The sequence below is a fragment of the Oncorhynchus nerka genome, linkage group LG4 (assembly GCF_034236695.1).
Source record: "Oncorhynchus nerka isolate Pitt River linkage group LG4, Oner_Uvic_2.0, whole genome shotgun sequence".
Taxonomy (NCBI): Eukaryota; Metazoa; Chordata; class Actinopteri; order Salmoniformes; family Salmonidae; genus Oncorhynchus; species Oncorhynchus nerka.
This window is the reverse complement of record NC_088399.1, coordinates 17,543,140-17,567,792: the sequence shown is the minus strand read 5'-3', so window position 1 is coordinate 17,567,792 and position 24,653 is coordinate 17,543,140. Positions and strand designations below refer to the sequence as shown.

At 42.5% G+C, this 24,653-nt stretch overlaps 2 protein-coding genes across 6 annotated transcripts in view; one reads left to right on the top strand and one right to left on the bottom strand.

Moving 5' to 3' along the window:
• rapgef1b (Rap guanine nucleotide exchange factor (GEF) 1b) overlaps window positions 1-15,266 on the top strand; it is an 82,861-nt gene extending 67,595 nt beyond the window's left edge. For 4 of the 5 annotated variants that reach the window (XM_065017294.1, XM_065017291.1, XM_065017292.1 and 1 more), the window contains exons 11-25: window positions 4,960-5,049; window positions 5,459-5,541; window positions 5,861-5,969; window positions 6,748-6,823; window positions 7,207-7,294; window positions 7,505-7,594; window positions 11,036-11,150; window positions 12,144-12,214; window positions 12,319-12,403; window positions 12,504-12,598; window positions 12,785-12,863; window positions 13,085-13,186; window positions 13,340-13,437; window positions 13,575-13,703; window positions 14,060-15,266. In XM_065017294.1, the coding sequence (XP_064873366.1) occupies window positions 4,960-5,049; window positions 5,459-5,541; window positions 5,861-5,969; window positions 6,748-6,823; window positions 7,207-7,294; window positions 7,505-7,594; window positions 11,036-11,150; window positions 12,144-12,214; window positions 12,319-12,403; window positions 12,504-12,598; window positions 12,785-12,863; window positions 13,085-13,186; window positions 13,340-13,437; window positions 13,575-13,703; window positions 14,060-14,210 (1,461 nt within the window). In that variant the 3' untranslated portion in view covers window positions 14,211-15,266. The remainder of the gene's footprint in view (window positions 1-4,959; window positions 5,050-5,458; window positions 5,542-5,860; window positions 5,970-6,747; window positions 6,824-7,206; window positions 7,295-7,504; window positions 7,595-11,035; window positions 11,151-12,143; window positions 12,215-12,318; window positions 12,404-12,503; window positions 12,599-12,784; window positions 12,864-13,084; window positions 13,187-13,339; window positions 13,438-13,574; window positions 13,704-14,059) is intronic. The other variant, XM_065017290.1, reaches the window with a different exon arrangement.
• A 198-nt stretch (window positions 15,267-15,464) lies between these two features.
• Window positions 15,465-24,371, bottom strand: uck1 (uridine-cytidine kinase 1). Its single transcript, XM_029647323.2, has 7 exons — window positions 24,173-24,371; window positions 23,143-23,302; window positions 22,730-22,826; window positions 20,055-20,197; window positions 19,789-19,883; window positions 19,528-19,576; window positions 15,465-19,451 (listed from the first exon to the last, which is right to left on the bottom strand). The coding sequence occupies exons 1-7, from the start codon at window positions 24,257-24,259 to the stop codon at window positions 19,252-19,254; spliced, it is 831 nt and encodes a 276-aa protein (XP_029503183.1). The 5' UTR covers window positions 24,260-24,371; the 3' UTR covers window positions 15,465-19,251.
• Window positions 24,372-24,653: the final 282 nt, after the last annotated feature.

Below are 24,653 nucleotides of genomic sequence, written 5' to 3'. Positions count from 1 at the left end.
CTCCTCTACCTTTCTTCTTCCTCTACCGCTCTTCTCCTTTTCTCAGTCCTTTTCACCTCAAACCATTTTTTCCCACTAAATCAAATCCAACTTCATTTACACATTAAACATTACTGTATACTTTACAATTTAAAACCACTTTTCTCCCGCTCCCAGTCTACTTCACCCTCCCCCTCTCTCTCTTACACCTCTCATGCCACCCCCAACCCCTCAATCCCCTCCCAGTGTTTGTGCCAATGGAATGTCCACATTCCTCAAGTCCTCGGGGCGTGATGTTATGGGGGGATGCCATGAGGATGGGAGGTCTGGAAGGAAATAGAAAATATATGCAATATATTTCATTTAGTAATTCGATTTAGTGCCAACAATGTAATTTCAGTGGAAAATCTTTCTGCTCCGCTCTCTGTGTGTGTGTTGTTTAGTATGTTTTATGGTTGTACATTGTGGGGAATAGTATGTCGGAACATTTTGTTAGGTGGAAAGAATATAAACTGTCCTTAGTCTTCAGTGGAAACATCCTCATTTGTTCTCGCTCCACTTTTCAATAACCATGTTGCTTTAGGTTTAGTGTGTGTGTGTGTCTGTGTGTGAGGGAGGGATGGTGTGTACACGCCCGCCTGTGTGTGGTTTTTATCACATTGCTTGGTTTGTGGGGCGGCAGGTAGCCTAGAGTTTAGAGGGTTGGGCCAGAAACCGGAAGGTTGCTAGATTGAATCCCCGAGCTGACAAGGTAAAAATCTGTCGTTCTCCCCTGAACAAGGCAGTTAACCCACTGTTCCATTGTAAATAAGAATTTGTTCTTAAAACTTCTTGCGACTAGCAATCCCGTGTCCGGGAGCGTAATCATAGCCTCAAGCGCATTACCATAACGCAACTTTTTCTATTCATGAAAATCGCAAATGAAATTAAATAAATAAATTCAAACACAAGCTTAGCCTTTTGTTAAAAACACTGAAGGAGTGTTGTACGGCATTGAAGCTTGTTTGGAGATTTGTTAACACAGTGTCAAAAGGGCCAGATGTATACAGAATGGTGTCGTCTGTGTAGAGGTGGATCAGAGAATCACCAGCAGCAAGAGCGACATCATTGATATATACAGAGAAAAGAGTTGGCCCGAGAATTTAACCCTGTGGCACCCCCATGGAGACTGCCATAGATCCGGACAACAGGCCCTCCGATTTGACACACTGATCTCTATCTGAGAAGTAGTTAGTGAACCAGGCAAGGCAGTCATTTGAGAAACCAAGGCTATTGAGTCTGCCGAGAAGAATGCGGTGATTGACAGTCGAAAGCCTTGGCCAGGTCTATGAAGACGGCTGCACAGTTCTGTCTTTTGTCGATGGCGGTTATGATATTGTTTAGGACCTTGAGCGTGGCTGAGGTGCACCCATGACCAACTCGAAAACCAGATTGCATTGTGGAGAAGGTAAGGTGGGATTCGAAATGGTCGGTGATCTGTTTGTTCACTTGACTTTCGAAGATTTTAGGAAGGCAGGGCAGGATGGATATACAGTTGAAGTCGGAAGTTTACATACACTTAGGTTGGAGTCATTAAAACTCGGTTTTCAACCACTCCACAAATTTCTTGTTAACAAACTATAGTTTTGGCAAGTCGTTTAGGTCATCTACTTTCTGCATGAAACACAAAAATTTTCCAACAATTGTTTACAAACAGATTATTTCACTCTATCACAATTCCAGTGGGTTAGAAGTTTACATACACTAAGTTGACTGTGCCTTTAAACAGCTTGGAAAATTCCATAAAATTATATCATGGCTTTAGAAGCTTCTGATTGGCTAATTGACATCATTTGAGTCAATTGGATGTGTACCTGTGGATGTTTTTCAAGGCCTACCTTCAAACTCAGTGCCTATTTGCTTGACATATTTTGACTTTGCCATGAAATCAGCCAAGACCTCAGAAAAATAATTGTAGACCTCCACAAGTCTGGTTCATCCTTGGGAGTAATTTCCAAACTCCTGAAGGTACCATGTTCATCTGTACAAACAATAGTATGCAAGTACAAACACCATGGGACCACGCAGCCGTCATACTGCTCAGAAAGTAGACAGGTTCTGTCTCTTAGAGATGAACTGAAATACCTTATTTATATAAGTATTCAGACCCTTTGATATGAGACTCGAAATTGAGCTCAGGTGCATCCTGTTTCCGTTGATCATCCTTGAGATGTTTTTACAACTTGACTGGAGTCCACCTGTGGTAAATTCAATTGATTGGACATGATTTGGAAAGGCACACACCTGTCTATACAAGGTCCCACAATTGACAGTGCATGTCAGAACAAAAACCAAGCCATGAAGTTGAAGGAATTGTCTGTAGAGCTCCGAAACAGGATTGTGTCGAGGCACAGATCTGGAAAAGGGTACCAAAACATTTCTGCAGCATTTCAGGTTCCCAATAACACCGTGGCCTCCATCATTCTTAAATGCAAGAAGTTTGGAACCACTAACACTCTTCCTAGAGCTGGCTGCCCGGCCAAACTAAGCAGTTGGGGGGGGGGGATTGGTCAGGGAGTTGACCAAGAACCCGATGGTCACTCTGACAAAGCTCCAGAGTTCCTCTGTGGAGATGGGAGTACCTTCCAGAAGGACGACCAATCAGGCCTTTATGGTAGAGTGGCCAGACAGAAGCCACTCCTCAGTAAAAGGCACATGACAGCCCGCTTGGAGTTTGCCAAAAGGCACCTAAAGGACTCTCAGACCATGAGAAACAAGATTATCTGGTCTGATGAAACCAATATTTAACTCTTTGGCCTGAATGCCAAGTGTCACGTCTGGAGGAAACCTGGCATCATCCCTACGGTGAAGCATGTTGGTGACAGCATCATGCTGTGGGGACTGGGAGACTAGTCAGGATCGAGGGGAAAGATGACTGGAACAAAGTACAGAGAGATCCTTGATGAAAGCCTACTCCAGAGTACTCAGGACCTCAGACTGGGGTGAAGGTTTACTTTCCTACAGGACAACAACCCTAAGCACACAGCCAAGACAACGCATGAGAGGCTTCAGGATAAGTCTCTGAATGTGGCCCTGGAGAGACCTGAAAATAGCTGTGCAGCGACGCTCCCCATCCAATCTGACAGAGCTTGATAGGATCTGCAGAGAATAATGGGATAAACTCCCAAAATACAGTTGTGCCAAGCTTGTAGCGTCATACCAAAGAAGACTCAAGGTTGTAATCGCTGCCAAAAGTAAATGTACTGAGTAAAGGGTCTGAATTCTTATGTACATGTGATATTTCTGTTTTTTTATTTGTAATAAATTTGCAAAACTGTATAAAAACCTGTTTTTGCTTTGTCATTATAGGGCATTGTGTGTAGATTGACAGGATTTTAAAATATATATATTTTAGAATAAGGCTGTAACGTAACAAAATGTAGAAAATGTCAAGGGGTCTGTATTACTTTCCCAATGCACTGTATTAGCCTTGTTGATGTTTTAAATGTTTAAGTTGAAATGTAGCTGGAATAGCGGAGGCAGTGCTCCTGTTGTCTGTGCTGCCTTCCGGTAACTCTGCTTCTAAATCAGTAGTTGTATAGTAAGAGTAAGCTGTTAAAAAACATTAACTTGCTTGACCATGCTGCAGGTGATATAACTGTTTGTTACATGCAGTATTTGCTTTGTGGACTTCACAGGACAGATGTTGCTCTACAGTTTTGTGATGAAACAAGCCTATGTGTAGTTGAATTTATTCTGCCACTGTTGTCTTTTTGTTGTCACAGCCTTATTGTTTACCACGGTGGCGTATGAACGAATGAGTTATAGAGCAAACAACGCAATTATCACAACATAGGTTGTAATATGGCTTTTCACTGGCTTGGCTTCCTCTCTGATTTGGCCCATATACCGCTACTGTACTTAACAGGGTTGGTAGACAGTGCACATCGTGTTACAGCAGGTTACTAGCTTTCTGCTTCTCCTCCTCACAGGAATCTGCTCACCTGGTCGCCATGACTACACAATCTCAGACAAACACACACTCTGATTCACACTTACACACATAGTCACATGGATGGCATGGAAAGATTGATATCAGTCCATTACAGTATGTTGAACCATACATCCACTTTAGTCCAGGAGAGGAGGTGCTGATGGGGACTTTTTTTCTTTCTACTTTTCAGCTTTAATTCTGTCTGATTTATTTTCTCAACCTGTCATAACACTGTCCTTCTCTCCTGATTCCTGGTTTCCTTTCCTACTTCCTACCAATCGCAGAGTTCAGACCAGGTCGCCTTGACCAATGCCACTATATTGGATGGCAGCAAGGGCGGGCCCAACGGTTCCCTGGCCAACTCATTGGGCTCTGTGGCCATCTGTCTTCCTCCTCCTGAGACTACTTCTCTTCTAACTGACTCTCTCCTCCGCACCTCGGCAGTGGTGAGCTGACAGACAGACGGGCGGGCGGGCAGACACAGAAGGGCGGGCAGACAGACGATAACAGGGAGATATGTTTCAGTAATAAGGAGTCATTTTAAGGTGGATGCCCGTCAGACAATAACATTGTTGGTGACTCATTGATTTCCAGGACCATTTATCTTGTCATACCAGTAATCACAAAGCATCTAAACTGTGGACCATAGTGAAAGATTTCCTCCTGTTTTGGTGATTCTTGACTACTGCTTATTGTATTATCCTGACTGATTGTAGTTATGGATCTAAATGGAACCCATAGAACTTTTGACTGTGTTTCACCTGTTCACCGTCATGTGTAACAGACACACATTATACTGAAATACTGTACACTCATTAAACACTAATCATGTACACCAGTGCCACCTGGTGGCCAATTATTGACACATCCACCCATAGAACTCAATGTAGAAGTGCTTCTCCATACCTCACCGTAGCCCTGAGTTTGCTGTCCCCACAGTATGTTCTATGCTAAATTATTCTGTGGCCGTCCCTCTCAACCATGGTGTCCCTCTTCTCTTCCCGTAGAGCGTCAACGAGGGTGGCGAGGGCGAGTATGTCAACCTGTACTCATCCAGCCAGGTCAATGGGGAGCTGGAGCTGCCTCCCTGCCTCAGAGTAAGTAACTAATGCACTCAACCTAGTAGGATTGTCACGATACTACAATACTCGAAAGCACAAAGCAGACTAAATTCGTTGATCCTTTAAAAACCTGCTTTATGCCAAACGTCTTGTGCTAAAGCTTGGAAAAATAAACACTTGACTACGTAAGGCAGTTTAGGACTGTTTTCTTGAAGAAATTACAGCTCTAGGATCAGATTATTGCAACAATACTAACTGTAACCATTAAGGGGATGAGCAAATATATGTATCAGTGTTTAATGACAACTTCTATCTATTACATTAGGGGTAGCTAACTCCATTTCAACTCTTTTGATGGAGACAGCCTTTGTGTAAATCATGTGTTGGTGTTCCATGATTCCTGCTCCTCAACCTACCTTGACAGAGCTTACTCTGCCCCTCACAGCCAATCGCTGCTGATGATGTCATTCAAGACCCCGCCCCACAAATGCACTCCTCCAATAGCAAGGAGGCTCTGGACAAGGACAGGTATGGGATAAAGTGACCGTTCAGGTCACATTGCATAAACACTCCCTCTCCCCTTCAGGCATAATATCTTTACTTGATCTGGTGATCCTAGAAGGTAAAACAGCAATTGAATGAAATGGATACTGATTAATGACCAATGCTAGGTCTATGTAAGCATAGAGAGAGAATTACTAGAAGAAACTACGCCCCTTCTGACCAATGCAATTTGAATGGAACACATATCATGGGTAACAATTTTATTGTAGGTAATCATTCGATGACTATGTATGTAAGTTTAGGTAAACAGACCTAATGGTGCTTCTATCGGTCTTTCTGTCAGCAGGAGGCAGAAGTCGACAGACTCGGTCCAGAGCGATGAGGAGGAAGTGGATGAGCTCTCTCTCATCGACCACAAAGAGATCATGTCCCGGATAACACTCAAACAGGAGGTAATGCTGCCCTCATTCATGACTGAACTAACATTATTACCCATGTCTATTGGCTAAGTAAGCATTGTCTCTAGAAAGCTTGTGGTTGTCTTTGGCTACAATTTCTTTAAATGCTATTTTGTTCATGTTACATACTGTATGTGAAACTCTGACATAAGAAACCTTCACACTGGTGATATTCACATTTCACTCACATTCCTTCTTTCTCTTAGTCTACTACTGACCCCTAGAGGAACTGCAGGGGATGTTTCTCCATTACAATTCCCCTTCCTTTTTGGTGCAGTCTGACAGACGTGTGTGTGTGTGTGTGTGTGTGTGTGTGTGTCTCCATTCTGCAAGGTCAGAAAGAGAGAGAGGGAGGTCTGGTTAAACAACAAAGGACAACTGTAGTATTGTTGGGGATCTGTCTGCTTGTGTGATCAGTGTATGGTCCTGCGTATAGCAGCCCTCTCTCTCCCCCCTACTCTCTCATTCTCGCTCTCTCGTCAGTGGAGCTGGTGCAGGGCTTCGAGGGAGAGAGAGCATGGATAGAGAGGAGAGAGCTGCATTTTGGACTAGACTGCATTCCTGCCTTAATCCTCATAAAATCTCTCCCTAACCCTCTTTCTCTATCTCTCCATCTGTCTCGCTCCCCTCTCTCCCCTCTCCTTTCTCTATCTGCCTCATCCCTCTCTATCGATCTGCCTTGCCTCCCTCCTGTCTCTCTCTCTCTCGCTGCTCTCTTTTTCTCCATCTATTCATCTCTCCCTTCATCTCTCTCGTTCTCTCTTTCTCTCAGAATGACGATGGACCTGATGTGCGTGCTGGATCAGGGGATATTCTGTTAGTCCACGCCACAGAGACAGACCGCAAAGGTAGGTAGCGTTTATCACCGTTCGACATCAGCCCCTATTAAAATGTGTGTTACTGTGGTTCTGGGTCAGTGGCACAGTGTGTGTGTGTGTATCGTAGATGTCGTTCAAACCAGAAGGATCTGATCACGCTTTTTGTCTGTTAAATTGGTCTACAGTGAAATGTTAAGTTGTAGAATAGCTACAGTATGTCTAGACTTACAGCATGTCTTGACCAGCGTATTTCTCTGAATATCAGAGGTTACCAGACGTGTCCCATCAATTCATGTCATCCATGTTCTCTAAAGTTGAGAGGATCCATCGTTAGTTGTCAACCTCAGATGATTTGGGGTGGACTTTTAAAGGGGTGGACTAAAGGGGTGGTGTTCTCCTTTGCTCCCTTCCAGATCTGGTGTTGTACTGTGAGGTCTTCCTGACCACATACAGGACCTTCATCAGCCCAGAGGACCTCATTAAGAAGCTCCACTACAGATATCCTTTTTTGGTCGCCACCAGCTAGAATATTGTGTGTTGGAATACTAACAACTGAATGGATTTGGCTTGTGGTGATGAGATGAATACAGAAAAGGTGTGTAGGTAAACGTGATTGTGTCCCTACTATGTTGACACCTAAAGTGACTTCTGTGAATGTAATACTTGAGAGTAGAGGTCATTTCAGTGTTCTCCTTGACCATGGACCACATACACCAGGTTCTGTCACAGTCCAGACACGTTTAAGAAGCGGGTCAGCAAGAACACCTTCTTTGTGCTCGTTAGACTGGTGGACGAACTGTGGTGAGTATGGATGGACATATTCTATAGAATCTATACAATACCTTACTCAGACTCTCAGTACAGCCACATATTATATACAGTACCTTACTCACTCTCAGTACAGCCACATATTATATACAGTACCTTACTCACTCTCAGTACAGCCACATATTATATACAGTACCTTACTCACTCTCAGTATAGCCACATATTATATACAGTACCTTACTCACTCTCAGTATAGCCACATATTATATACAGTACCTTACTCACTCTCAGTACAGCCACATATTATATACAGTACCTTACTCACTCTCAGTACAGCCACATATTATATACAGTACCTTACTCACTCTCAGTATAGCCACATATTATATACAGTACCTTACTCACTCTCAGTACAGCCACATATTATATACAGTACCTTACTCACTCTCAGTACAGCCACATATTATATACAGTACCTTACTCACTCTCAGTATAGCCACATATTATATACAGTACCTTACTCACTCTCAGTACAGCCACATATATACAGTACCTTACTCAGACTCTCAGTACAGCCACATATTATATACAGTACCTTACTCACTCTCAGTACAGCCACATATTATATACAGTACCTTACTCACTCTCAGTACAGCCACATATTATATACAGTACCTTACTCACTCTCAGTACAGCCACATATTATATACAGTACCTTACTCACTCTCAGTACAGCCACATATTATATACAGTACCTTACTCAGACTCTCAGTGCAGCCACATATTATATACAGTACCTTACTCACTCTCAGTACAGCCACATATATACAGTACCTTACTCACTCTCAGTATAGCCACAAATTATATACAGTACCTTACTCAGACTCTCAGTGCAGCCACATATTATATACAGTACCTTACTCAGACTCTCAGTGCAGCCACATATTATATACAGTACCTTACTCACTCTCAGTACAGCCACATATATACAGTACCTTACTCATACTCTCAGTACAGCCACATATTATATACAGTACCTTACTCACTCTCAGTACAGCTACATATTATATACAGTACCTTACTCACTCTCAGTACAGCCACATATATACAGTACCTTACTCATACTCTCAGTACAGCCACATATTATATACAGTACCTTACTCACTCTCAGTACAGCTACATATTATATACAGTACCTTACTCACTCTCAGTACAGCTACATATTATATACAGTACCTTACTCACTCTCAGTACAGCCACATATTATATACAGTACCTTACTCACTCTCAGTACAGCCACATATTATATACAGTACCTTACTCACTCTCAGTACAGCCACATATTATATACAGTACCTTACTCACTCTCAGTATAGCCACATATTATATACAGTACCTTACTCACTCTCAGTATAGCCACATATTATATACAGTACCTTACTCACTCTCAGTACAGCCACATATTATATACAGTACCTTACTCACTCTCAGTACAGCCACATATTATATACAGTACCTTACTCACTCTCAGTATAGCCACATATTATATACAGTACCTTACTCACTCTCAGTACAGCCACATATTATATACAGTACCTTACTCACTCTCAGTACAGCCACATATTATATACAGTACCTTACTCACTCTCAGTACAGCCACATATTATATACAGTACCTTACTCACTCTCAGTACAGCCACATATTATATACAGTACCTTACTCACTCTCAGTACAGCCACATATTATATACAGTACCTTACTCAGACTCTCAGTGCAGCCACATATTATATACAGTACCTTACTCAGACTCTCAGTGCAGCCACATATTATATACAGTACCTTACTCACTCTCAGTATAGCCACATATTATATACAGTACCTTACTCAGACTCTCAGTGCAGCCACATATTATATACAGTACCTTACTCAGACTCTCAGTGCAGCCACATATTATATACAGTACCTTACTCACTCTCAGTACAGCCACATATATACAGTACCTTACTCATACTCTCAGTACAGCCACATATTATATACAGTACCTTACTCACTCTCAGTACAGCTACATATTATATACAGTACCTTACTCACTCTCAGTATAGCCACATATTATATACAGTACCTTACTCACTCTCAGTATAGCCACATATTATATACAGTACCTTACTCACTCTCAGTACAGCCACATATTATATACAGTACCTTACTCACTCTCAGTACAGCCACATATTATATACAGTACCTTACTCACTCTCAGTACAGCCACATATTATATACAGTACCTTACTCAGACTCTCAGTGCAGCCACATATTATATACAGTACCTTACTCAGACTCTCAGTGCAGCCACATATTATATACAGTACCTTACTCACTCTCAGTATAGCCACATATTATATACAGTACCTTACTCAGACTCTCAGTGCAGCCACATATTATATACAGTACCTTACTCAGACTCTCAGTGCAGCCACATATTATATACAGTACCTTACTCACTCTCAGTACAGCCACATATATACAGTACCTTACTCATACTCTCAGTACAGCCACATATTATATACAGTACCTTACTCACTCTCAGTACAGCTACATATTATATACAGTACCTTACTCACTCTCAGTACAGCCACATATTATATACAGTACCTTACTCACTCTCAGTACAGCCACATATTATATACAGTACCTTACTCACTCTCAGTACAGCCACATATTATATACAGTACCTTACTCAGACTCTCAGTGCAGCTACATATTATATACAGTACCTTACTCACTCTCAGTACAGCCACATATTATATACAGTACCTTACTCAGACTCTCAGTACAGCCACATATTATATACAGTACCTTACTCACTCTCAGTATAGCCACATATTATATACAGTACCTTACTCAGACTCTCAGTGCAGCCACATATTATATACAGTACCTTACTCAGACTCTCAGTGCAGCCACATATTATATACAGTACCTTACTCACTCTCAGTACAGCCACATATATACAGTACCTTACTCATACTCTCAGTACAGCCACATATTATATACAGTACCTTACTCACTCTCAGTACAGCTACATATTATATACAGTACCTTACTCACTCTCAGTACAGCCACATATTATATACAGTACCTTACTCACTCTCAGTACAGCCACATATTATATACAGTACCTTACTCACTCTCAGTACAGCCACATATTATATACAGTACCTTACTCAGACTCTCAGTACAGCCACATATTATATACAGTACCTTACTCAGACTCTCAGTACAGCCACAGAAGTGGCTTTTCACTGTTTAAGCTCCAATCCTTCTAGGCAGTAGATAGCCCTGGGGATCCAACAGAATAGAAATGACTTCCAAAGAGTGTGTTGGAAGCAGACAACCCTCAATGTTAACTTACCTTTCAGTGTTAAGTGAATGAACTTCTCCTCCCTTTAATGTTCTCCTCTCCCCCTTTCCATCAGTCTGGTGGAGTTAACAGAGGACATCCTGAAGCAGCTGATGGACCTGGTGTTCAGGCTGGTGTGTAACGGCGAGCTGAGCCTGGCCCGCGTGCTCCGCAAGAACATCCTGGACAAGGTCTGTCCAACACCACTACCTTCCTTCCCCTCAATACCTTCACCTCCCTCAACACCTTCACCTCAACACTCTTAGCAGTTGATGTTATTCTGTAATAACACAGACCCCAAAGCAAATCAGGGAGAGGGAAATGGGTTTATTCAAAGAGGATAATGTTATGCTGAGAGGTAGATAGTCATTCCTTCCCTGTCCTCAGTGATTCTCTCTACAGAACAAAGGGACAGGATGTACTTTATAGCCCAGCCCTAGCCTGTGGTTGACCAATTAGAATTCCTTGCAATACAACTGGGCCGATGGACAAATAACAAGTGTCCTATTTCAGGTTGGGCCAATGAGAACGTGCCACACGTAGCTATGAGTTCAGGACTGACATTCCTAACAGGCATTGAACTGAAAACCAACTATTTCCATTGATAATTCCCTATTGACGTTAGTACCCTATTGACGTTTTTTATTTATTTTTATTTTACCTTTATTTAACCAGGCAAGTCAGTTAAGAACAAATTCTTATTTTCAATGACGGCCTGGGAACAGTGGGTTATAACTGCCTGTTCAGGGGCAGAACGACAGATTTGTACATTGTCAGCTCGGGGGTTTGAACTTCCGGTTACTAGTCCAACGCTCTAACCACTAGGCTACCCTGCCGTACCCTATTGACGTCAGTACCCTATTGACGTCAGTACCCTATTGACGTCAGTACCCTATTGACTTTTAGCACTCTTGACCTCTCGTCTTCTGCGTTGTGTATTTACCTTCAACATATTCTTACACCTTCACCTCCCTCAACAGCTTCACCTCAACACCTTCACCTCAACACCTATCCCCTTCAACACCTTCACATTGTGTTGCACTTAATAAAAGTGCTGTGGTGTATAGATCTATTGTTAATGTCAATTAGACTATTCAGGAAAGGCTCTCATTCTGCAGTAGCTTGTGATTGGGAGGCATTTTGAATGGTATGTCTGTAAATGAATTGTTGTTATTGTTTTGAAGGTGGAGCAGAAGAAGCTGCTGCGCTGCACCAACTCCCTCAAGCCGCTGGCCGCCCGGGGCGTGTCCGCCAGGTAGGCGTCAACAAGGGGTTAAGGGTCAGGAGACAATGGGAGGGGCTATGTTCCCATCCATGTTTACGTTCTGTCATTAAGTGGTTTTGTGTGTGTGACCACAGGCCCGGAACGCTGCATGACTTCCGCAGCCATGAAATCGCAGATCAGCTCACGCTCCTGGATGCAGAACTTTTCTACAACATCGAGGTACCAGAGAGCCCTTTACTGTCCTTGTTTTGCTTCCAATTCTGATTGTGCTACAGTGATCTAACCCTATATCTCTCCCTCTTCCTCTGTCTCTGCTCAGATTCCTGAGGTGTTGCTTTGGGCCAAGGAACAGAATGAGGAAAAGAGTCCCAATCTGACTCAGTTCACAGAGCACTTTAACAATATGAGCTACTGGTGAGAGCTGGACCTGAGCCTATACTTACAGGCTGTCTATGCATTACATAACTCCCACCAGATAGACCTAATCACTCCTAAGTCACCTAGCTTTTCAATGGCTGTTTAACACCTCAAAATGGCAAAATAAATTACACACAGTCTCACTTTCTCTCTCACAGAACACTGTTTGTGTTTGTCCTCTAGGGTGCGCTCTCTAATCATTCAGCAGGAGAAAGGCCAGGACAGAGAGAAGCTGCTCCTCAAGTTCATTAAGATCATGAAGGTGACCAACCTCAACATTCATACAACCGCAGCTCTTCCTGTTAACTAAATATATATATTTTTTTATTTAACCTTTATTTAACTAGGCAAGTCAGTTAAGAACAAATTCTTATTTACAATGACTGCCTACCCCGACCAAACCCTAATATAACTTACTATACCTAGTTAATGACTAACTCTCTGGACAACTGTTCTTATCCTATTTCTCCTCTTCTTATGTAGCACTTAAGAAAGTTGAACAATTTCAACTCGTACTTGGCAATACTGTCTGCCCTGGACTCAGCCCCCATCCGCAGACTGGAGTGGCAGAAACAGACATCAGAGGTGATTCAAACAGTAGTGTATTAAGTCTAACATACAGATATGTGATATAGGTATAGTAGATATCCACACTCAAATGTATTTGTATTTCTATGGCATCTCTTTTTAATATACTATGGGTATAACACATTGTGACACACTGTTGGTCTCTCCCAGGGATTGGAGGAATACTGCACTTTGATTGACAGCTCGTCGTCTTTCCGAGTGTACAGGGCGGCTCTGGCCGATGTGGAGCCTCCATGCATCCCATACCTGTAAGTCTGTGTACATGTACACCTGAGCTGGGTGATTTTTCATCACATTGGGTTTTAGTCTACTCTTCATAGGACTGTCTGTCTTTATCTCTCTATTCTTCTCTCCTCTCTAAACTCATCCTCCTCTCTTCTCCCAGCGGTCTAATCCTGCAGGACCTGACCTTCGTCCACCTGGGGAACCCTGATCTCATCGATGGGAAGGTCAACTTCTCTAAGCGCTGGCAGCAGTTCAACATCCTGGACAGCATGAGGCGCTTCCAGCAAGTGTGAGTAGAAAGGTCATCCCAGGAGAAAAGCATCCACAAATCTCCAAACAGATAAATATGGTCTATTTCAGGGATGGGCAATTAGCAGTGGCCCCCCCTTTTGTAGGCTTGCTGAGCCACTGTGGCTCCTTTTTTGTGGCACCCATCAGTTGCCTTCCTTGGTCTATTTCATGTCAATCAATAAGACTACAACAGTCATCCCACGTGAGGTAAGCAGTGAACCAAATCTTATATGAAAACCTTCATATTAACCCCAATACAACAGAAGGTGGACCATTTCCGTTCATATTTATATCGCTTATCCATCAGCATCTAGTTGATCAACTCGTTATGTCTGTCTTTGCGACCCACCCCAGGCATTATGAGCTGAAGCGCAACGACGACATTGTGTGCTTCTTCAACGACTTCAGCGACCACCTGGCCGAGGAGGCGCTGTGGGAGCTCTCACTGAAGATCAAGCCTCGAAACATCACCCGGAGGCGGACAGAGCGCGAAGAGAAGACCTAGGGGGTGTAGAGGCACGGCGTGGTGCCCAAACCCGGGACCAGGTCCCGCCAAGGGACCTCCACTGTGTTACAGACACTAACTCCACTTTACTATGGACAGACATTCAGACGGGATAGATGGATGGATGGACACAATCAGTTGGACCTAACTAACTTGGGAAGAGTGACTGACTAGGGCCGGACCAGAGCACATATACAGTAGGTTGGAGGAAAAGACTGATTTAAAATGACTCTGCACTGCTCTGCTACACTGGGATATTATGGGGTTTTTATGATTGACATGGGATTGTCTCCACCCCGAACGGCTGTTGGCAGGGGAGAAACTCCTAGCCAATGGGAGGAGAGAGGAGAAAGACTTGTATAAGAGACGTCATGTAAGGAGGATGTGGAGATACCGCTCCCCTTCCTCTCCCATTTTAGTGTGTAAGTGTGAGGTGAAAGCTCCTCTACACCCTGATACCAACACCCTATTCCCTTCTCTTCCTCCCTAAATAGTGTGTTGACCATTGGGTCAGCCCCTACTGCCCCCCTCCCCTGACTTCACTTCCCTCCAACATTGAAGGAAGATAAAGTTCCTTGTATCCATGGAATCTTCAGTAGTCTGGACTGCAGTCTAGGGAATGAGAATCTGAGGGTTAGTAGAGGTGGACTGGACTTGTAGCAAGAGTGTATTTGGGATATTGTGTATTATTGTTATTATTAATCATGTATGGTTGTGATGTATTATACAGTGCTCCTTTTGTTCTTAAAAAGGATGTTTATTATGCTATTAAGAGAAGCGTTCAGCTTCTACCCAAGTGCCATAATAATGTGCACTCTAAAAAGCAACGCAACAAAAAAAAGACCCAAAAAGAGAATGACTAAAGATGCTGTGATCTATGTATGTCATATTCAATCATTGTGTGCCATGTTTGAGTGAGAGAACTGCCAGTAGTGTGTGTGTGTGTGATCTGTGTTTGTCTGTCCATTGTGTGCTGTAGTTCTTCATTCTGATTCCTTTGGAATAATCCTGTCATCCTCATCACACTATGCAATAAAACTGCTCAGTTTCTATGCATCACTGTGTATCACCATCTTAAGAGGTTTGACAGACTATGCTGCTTATATGATCCTTATGGGAAAAATCCCAACAAAATAGGCGCTCTTAACTTTAACTTTTGCATTATCATGCATTGATATCAATGGAAGTCTTGTTGCGCTTGCAAGTTAGGATTCAGCCCCAACTGGTCATTCTGGTTAGACAACCACAAGCCACTGATAGTGAACGTAATATATTTAATATTTCTTAAATATCATGGTCATTGGAAAATGCTTTACAAAATAAAGGCAAGTTAAGGCATGAATTTACCTTGGCATTGAAGAATGATCCAACAAATATACAGTTCATGAAGCAAAGTCTAAAGAATGCTTAAAATGTGATACATATTGTATGAAATCCTTCATTTGTCTATAATATTCGATACATGTAGAAATCAGATTATAATATATTATGTATCAAGCATCTTGATACATGTTGCATTTATATATTTGTTCAGTATGAAACAAAGACAGTGAATCATGGTAGTACATGAAGTCTACTGCATTACTAGTTGTTGGCTGTGAAAGCCCAACAGGTAAAACACAATGTGCAAAGCCAAAATCAAAACACACATGAACTTGAAACTAACATTATAAGGACAGCTTTCCTTCCTTCATCTCACCCTCACTCCTATTTTCGCCACAGAGGTAGTCAAGCCACCGCAGGGTAAAAAGTCACATAGAAGGCAGAGTGATTAAAAAGTGGAAGAGTTGTATTATGTACCTGTGGTTGCTCTGTTTCAATGGTATCTATTTCAGTAATATACTAATGAATCATTACTGATGTGTCAGACTCATTTTCCTCCAGACTTCCCGATCTGACTGGATGCTCTGCAGTCTGCAGGTGACAAGGGTGAGTTAAGGGTAGGCTAGTCTCCCCATCTCTCCCAGAACATGTCAGTAAAAGCATCAATGCTCAAATCCAACACACTATATATATATATATATACACACATAATATATACATATTCACACAAATACATAAATATACACACAGTGCCTTCAGAAAGTATTCACACCCCTGGACTTTTTCCACATTTTGTTAAAGCACGTATCAAACTCATTCCACGGAGGGCTGAATGTCTGCGGGGTTTTGCTCCTCCCTTATACTTGATTGATGAAATAAGATCACTGATTAGTAAGGAACTCCCCTCACCTGGTTGTCTTAACTGAAAGGAGAAACAAAAAAACAGCAGACACTAGGCCCTCCATGGAATGAGTGACACCCCTGTGTTACAGCCTAAATACAATACCCCAAAATGTCAAAGTTATGTCACCTGTTCAATCCAAGTATTCATCCCTTTTGTTATGGCAACCCTAAATAAGTCCAGGACTAAAAATGTACTTAAGTCACATATGTTGCATGGATTCATTGTGTGCAATAAGTGTCTAGCATGATTTTTTTAATGACTAACTCTCTGTACCCCACACATACAATTACCACAGACCAAGGATGTTTTCCAATGCCTTGCAAAGGAGGGCACCTATTGGTAGATGGGTAAACGTTTTAAATGCAGACATTAAATGTCATTTTGAGCATAGTGAAGTTATTAATGACACAGTCACCACAAAGATACAGGCGTCCTTGCTAACTAAGTAGGCAGAGAGGAAGGAAACCGCTCAGGGATTTCACCCAGTTAGTATTGTGAAGTAACTAATGTTAATCCATCCTCAGTTCTGCTTTCACACCCATTGGCTGGTGACTTTAAAACAGTTAGTTTAATGGCTGTGAAAGCAGAACTGAGGATGGATCAACATTAGTTACTTCACAATACTAACCTAAATGAGTGGAAAGAGTGAAAAGGAAGCCTGTGTAGAATAAAAATATTCCAAAAACACTCCTGTTTGCAGTCAGGCGCTAAAGTAAAACTGCAGCAAACAAATTAACTTGGTCTTGAATACAAAACATCATGTTTGGGGTAAATCCAACACAGCACATCACTCGGTATCACTATTCATACACTGAACAAAAACAAACGCAACATGTAAAGTGTTGGTCCCATGTTTCATGAGCTGAAATATGATCTCAATGTGGTGCACAAATTTGTTTAAATCACTTTTAGTAAACACTTCTCCTTTGCCAAGATAATCCATCCACCTGTCAGGTGTTGCATGTCAAGAAGCTTACTAAACGGCATGATCATTACACAGGTGCACCTTGTGCTGGGGATAATAAAAGGCCACTCTAAAATGTGGTTTGGTAACAAAACAATTCCAGATTTCTCAAGTTGAGGGAGAGTGCAATTGGCATGCTGACTGCAGCCAGGGAATTTAATGTTCATACTTCTACCATAAGAGAGTGGTTTCCTGACGTCAACGTTGTGAACAGAGTGCCCCATGGTGGCAGTGGGGTTATCGAATGGGCAGGCATAACCTACAGACAACAAACACAATTGCATTTTATCAATGGCAATTTGAATGCAGAGATGCCGTGATGAGATCCTAAGGCCCGTTGTCATGCCATTCATCCGCCGCCATCACATTTCAGCATGATAATGCATGGCCCTATGTCGCAAGGATCTGTACATAATTCCTGGAAGCTGAAAATGTCCCAGTTCTTCCATGGCCTGCATACTCACCAGACATGTCACCCATTGAACACGTTTCAGATGCTCTGGATCGAAGTGTACGACAACGTGTTCCTGCCCCCACCAATATCGCACAGCCATTGAGTGGCACAAAATTCCATAGGCCACAATCAATAGCCAACTCTATTCAAAGGAGATGTGTCACGCTGCATGAGGCAAATGGTGACACCTGACACTGACTGGTTTTCTGATCTACACCGCTACCTTTGTTTTTAGGTATCTATGACCAACAGATGCATATCTGTATTCCCAGTTGTGAAATCCATAGATGAGTGCCTAATGAATTTATTTCAAGTGACTGATTTCCTTATATGAACTGTAAATCCGTCATCTTTAAAATTGTTGCAAGTTATGTTTATATTTTTGTTCAGTATATTTTCAAGCATATTGTGGCTGAATTATGTTATGGGTATGCTTGTCATTGGCAAGGACTGGGGATTTTTTTAGGACAAAATAAAAACTGAATAGAGCTAAGCACAGACAAAATCCTAGAGGAAAACCTGTTTTAGTCTGCTTTCCAACAGATACTGGGAGACAAATTCACCTTTCAGCAGGACAATAACTTTAAACGGCTAAATATTCACTAGAGTTGCTTACCAAAATGATATTGAATGTTCCTGAGTAGCCTAGTTATATTTGACTTAAATTGCTTAAATCTATGGCAAGACTTGAAAATTAATAATTATGTAAATGAGATTTCTGTATTTCATTTTCAATACACTTGTAAAGATGTCTAAACATGTTTTCACTTTGTCCTTTTGGGGTGTTGTGTGTAGAATTGAATACATTTTGAATTCAGGCTAACAACATGTGGAATAAATCAAGGGGTGTGAATACTTTCTGTATATATACTGAGTGAACAAAACATTAGGAACACCTGCTCTTTAAATTACACTGACCAGGTGAATATTATGATCTATTATTGATGTCACTTGTTAAATCCACTTCAATCAGTGTAGATGAAGGGGAGAAGACAGGTTAAAGAAGGATTTAAGCCTTGAGGCAGATTGTTTGTGTGCCATTCAGAGGGTGAATGGGCAAGACAAAATATTTAAGTGCCTCTGAACGGGGTATGGTAGTAGGTGCCGGCCTCACTGGTTTAAGTGTGTCAAGAACTGCCACGCTGCTGGGTTTTTCAAGCTCAACAGTTCCCCGTGTGTGTCAAGAATGGTCCACCACCCAAAGGACATCCAGCCAACTTGACACAACTGTGGGAAGCATTGGAGTCAACATGGGCCAGCATCCCTGTGGAATGCATACAACACCTTGTAGAGTCCATGCTCCAACGAATTGAGGTTGTTCTGATGGCAAAAGGGGGTGCAACTCAATATTAGGAAAGTGTATATAGAAGTAGACTGTCAGTCAGAGATGGCTGCCTCAGTGGGGGCGACTGCTCGGCTCCAGTAGGACCCTCTTCCCTAGGGGAAGGTTGGATGTGGCGTTGTCCAGGTCCCCCTGCTCCGAGAAGGCCCGCTTGAAGCCACGGCTGTGCCCGTTCACCACTCCTCCATGCTGCCACTTACAGAGGTCCCCATTCAGGATGTCTTGGATGTGCTGCACGATGAGGTTGATGGCCACTGAGAATGAGAGGAAGATTAATAAGAGCGAGGGATATGGAGAGAGTCTATAGGCTTCATCAGTGCTATAACTTACCCATGTTGTCAACTCCTCTAGGAATAATTACATCTGCATATTTCTTGGTCTGGGGGAAAATAACTCAATGTAAATTTGGTAGCTAATGCTTTCAAAAGACTGCAATTAGAACAGAATATACATTTTTCACAAATTAGTCACGATGTTAAATGTGTCATATTTTAAGTGTCCAGAATTAGCCCTATTAATAAAGAATGAAAGTGTCCATTATCTGTTATCATCGGTCTATGGTATTGGTGTGTGGCTCTGCTGGACATTTACAGGTAAACAGAACTCCTCGAAGGCTGGCTTGACAAACGTAGTGTACTGGTTAAGGATCTGCTCCAGGTCTCTGTCCCTCTTCATGTCCCGCAGAACTGCAGGTCAAAATCACAACCAGGTCAGGACCAAGACAACAACCACAACCAGGTCAGGATCAAGACAAATGTGGCAATTCCGTATATACATCAAATATGCTAGAGAAAAATGTGTGTATGCATAGTTGGTGCATCCCCTTGTTAAGAGTTAGTTGTGTTGGTCAGTAGTACCTCTGTGGGAAAGCCTGACATCAGAGTCAGTGTCCACAAAGAGCTTCATGTGAAACATGTCCCTCACTTCCTGAGAGTAGAATACCAGAATGCCCTCAAACAGAACCACATCAGCCGGGTACACCATGATCCTGTCCTGCAGCCTGGAACACACACATTAAGCACCAAATGTATAGTACACAGAGGTATTCTATAGACAGACTAATTTTCACCTGAATGCATGATTGGCATGTGTTAGTTCATCTGCAAATGCAATGACATGTTTGAGGCTGCACACATCAGGACGATGAACGGCTGTCTGCGGTTAGTTCACACCCTTGAGCCAAATAAGCCAGAGTAGTAGGGTGCTCTTCCCCAGCGAAAACTATAGTGAAGCTTAAGAAATACAAAGAGGCCTCCCGAGTGGCGCTAGAGGCATCACTAGACCCAGGTTCCATCCTGGACTGTATCACAACCTGTACGTGATCAGGAGTCCCATAGGGTGAGCTCAATTGGCCCAGCGTCCTCTGGGTTAGGGGAGGGGTTTGCCGGGGAGCTTTATTTGACTCATCGCGCTCTAGCGACTCCTTGTGCCGGGCCAGGCGCCTGCGGGATGACCTCGGTAGTCAGGTGAACGGCGTTTCCGGTTTAAGCGGGGGGTGTTAAGAAACACGGTTTGGCGGGCCATGTTTCGGAGCCCATTGGAGAGTAACAGCGATGAGACAAGATTGAAATTGATTAGAAAAGAAGACTAATAAAAGAAATACAAATAACTTGAGTCTAGTCTGGGCAGTGCGTAAAGTGGGGCTGACCCCATTTAGTCGACTTGTCGATTGTTTGGTTGATTGGCTGTATTTGTTTTTGTAGAGCAGTGGCAAATATGTAAAACAAATGTATGGCACACGACGCCTGTCTCAGTGGACTCATCCATTGGAGACCACAGGGATGGCACACGACACCTGTCTGATACACGCCTGTCTCAGTGGACTAATCCATTGGAGACCACAGGGATGGCACACGACACCTGTCTGATACACGCCTGTCTCAGTGGACTAATCCATTGGAGACCACAGAGATGGCACACGACACCTGTCTGATACACGCCTGTCTCCGTGGACTCATCCATTGGAGACCACAGGGATGGCACACGACACCTGTGATACACGCCTGTCTCAGTGGACTCATCCATTGGAGACCACAGGGATGGCACACGACACCTGTCTGATACACGCCTGTCTCAGTGGACTCATCCATTGGAGACCACAGGGATGGCACACGACACCTGTCTGATACACGCCTGTCTCAGTGGACTCATCCATTGGAGACCACAGGGATGGCACACGACACCTGTCTGATACACGCCTGTCTCAGTGGACTCATCCATTGGAGACCACAGGGATGGCACACGACACCTGTCTGATACACGCCTGTCTCAGTGGACTAATCCATTGGAGACCACAGGGATGGCACACGACACCTGTCTGATACACGCCTGTCTCAGTGGACTAATCCATTGGAGACCACAGGGATGGCACACCAGTATCACCAGTAGTACATTTACTGTTAAATCCCATAATTTTGAATTATAAATATTTGTTTTCGGTAGTTTCTGTGAAAGCTGTTTTTATGTTAATGCATTCAATATATCATTATTACAGTGTTAGCGTTGTCATTGTAGGAGTGGACACGTTGTTTGCAGAGTGCACAACCTAGGATTATTTCTGAGTTGTCAATAAATGTATTGTCTTTTGTTTGGAGTGCTCCTGTCAATCTTGAGTGCACCTGGTAACTCATAGAAGTAGGCCTAGGCTACCTGGCCTGCACGCAAATGTAGACCTATAAATATGCCTATTTGGGGATCTGATACTATTTCTGATTGTCTTAACTCACCATCACTGTGGAGCTTCTCAAAGTAATGTTTTCTTCGCCTCAAACAGAAAGTAAATGAATTCTGTTTTTACATCCATTGAGAACCACTCAGCATGAAAGGCAAAAGAAAATGTAATCCTCTGATCGGTGGAAACGTCACAATATAGGCCTACCTGATTATTTCTTATCCCCTGCGCAAAATAGCCTACAGCCTACATATAGTTCACTTTATTCAAACATAGACACACCCTATCTAAGGAAAAATACACATTTCAAAATATCGACCAATTGATTGGTCGAAAGAACAGACTCTCGGTCGACCAAGATTTGTTTTACTCGGGAACAGCACCTAGTGTGCAGCGTGTCAGAAAACATGTAAGAGATTGCAGCAGACAACTCAGAGGCACTCTGTAGCAGGAGTGTATTCATTAGTCCATTCCATCGCAAAACATTTGGTCTTTTGCCAAACCTTTTGCAACAGTAACCGTTTACTTTAGGGACCAAACGGAAGTACACACACTAAACAAAAAGGGGAAAGACCTATATGAATTCAATTGTTTTCACTGCACAAAGTTTTCCATTTGGAGTAAACGCTATTCATTAGTCTGATTTCATTGGATTAGTCCATTGCAAAACATTTGCAATGGACTAATCCAATGAAATCAGACTAATAAATACACCTAGTTATTTTGGTTTTTCTTTTCAGTCAAGGGTCATCTATCTGGGCTCTGTAGAATGTGGGCATTTTTTTGTCCCGTCTGTCTGAATTCAAGAATGGGATTTCTAACTCTGTTACACTGGGTCTGGATGGAATGTTTCCTTCTCACCTGGAATGCGTGACAAAGTCATATGTCGGCACCTCCACCACACTCCCTTCCACAATATCCTTCAGGGTTTGGTACATCAACTCGTTGTCAAAAGCATCTGTAATAAACATTTCAAGGTTATTAACTCAATTACACTGTTCGGCCAGAACATTAGCCATTTATAATTCTAGCTAAGATTAATTAAACACCATGATGAACTAAATCCACATTATCTAAGTGATAAGTGACTGATGGAGATCTTATGTTATTACAACGATCATACTTATATTATTACAATATTCATACAGGCCTGTAGTACATTTTACATTTAAGTTTTAGTCATTTAGCAGACGCTCTTATCAAGAACGACTTACAGGAGCAATTCAGGGATTCGAACCAGCGACCTTAACAGCTAAGCTACCTGCCACCCCTACCTGGGTGGTCAAAGTTGTACTGGCCCTTGAGTGCCTTGGCCTTCTGGTCAAGTGTCAAGACTCTGTAGAAACTGTCTTGGCTGACGATAGCAACTTTCCTCTGATGATGGTCCACCTTGTTCTGGCCCAGTAACTCCATGATTTTGGCACATACGGTAGACTAAAAAACAGACAGGTTTATTATTTCCTAGATTAGCACAATTTATGTAAATCTATCACGTAGAAAGGGGTTGTGAGTTGAGTAAAGTTTCCATGAATTGTGTGTAATATGCCATGTGAAAGACCTGTTACATGCAGAAAATGTATTGACATTTGGCATATTTAGTTGGCACATTTCAAAATAATCTCAGACAGAAAACAAGACACTAGTTGAATTGGTGGCAAGAGACATCCTGACACCCCCATCTCACATCACATCAAGAGTTATCCTATTCCTGCATGACAACCAAGCTAAGAGGGCGCAATAATTCTAACTAGTTAGCTGCATACCATTAGCTAGCTAACTCTAAGTGCTTTAAATGAATGAAAAGACGTTTGTGAATTATTAGGCCAAAGAAAAAAATATATACAAATTGTTATCACGTTTTGGTAAAGGGGCGTGTCTGCTCTCAGTTCGCGGGGAAACGAAAGCTAACGTTTGCGACTGTAATGTTACTGATTGTTGACACGTTGACACGTTAAAGGCGTTTGATGGTCAATTTGTTGATGATATACGGTGATATGGCCTCCACAGAAGTCAATGCATTCATTATTCTTGCGCTTCGCGGAGCTGATGTGAAGTTAAAGTGAGTTTGTGTTTACACAGGACCTTCCGCCCTCAATAATGTCAACGCGGAGCAATACTACTCCCTCAGCATTATTACAACATTTGAGAGACGCAAAGATGCGGTACAGAGCTCAATTTGGCCTCTACATGCCTCCAGAGGCTCCGCGATGGCGTCACACCAACACATTTTTGGATCAAGCATAGACTGGCTCTTACTAACCCATACAGCTAGATACGGTACACTAGTTATTATTAGTTACCTACCTTGCCACTGGCAGTTCCTCCGCTAACACCAATCAGAAACGGACGGTGTCTTGGACGCTCCATCTCAAATGGTCTGATAGCAGCCATATCAGGCCAATTTGTCGATTAACAGCAGGCTTATCGTCGCTTGTTTAGAAAGCTACCTTGTTCTTGAAAGTTCTATGGCAGACCACCAATTGGTGTATTGCTGTACGGGGACTTCTTCTTTGATAGTATGGCGGTCCGCAAACAAATTATATTGGTGCATGCCGCCACCTACTGGTTCGGCTGTATATCTGGCCAAACAATTAAACAAAATAAAACTGAACAAAAACAAAACTCGATGTACTCCTTTATTCCGATTCAACTGCCAACGCCCATCCCTACAGGCACTGGGGCCAGAGAAAAAAGAGCATCTTCGGACAGTATTCTTTGCACTGAGCAGTGTAGACCTTGAAACCCAAAAACCTTTCATCCGCAGATACTATTATGTCCAGTTTCT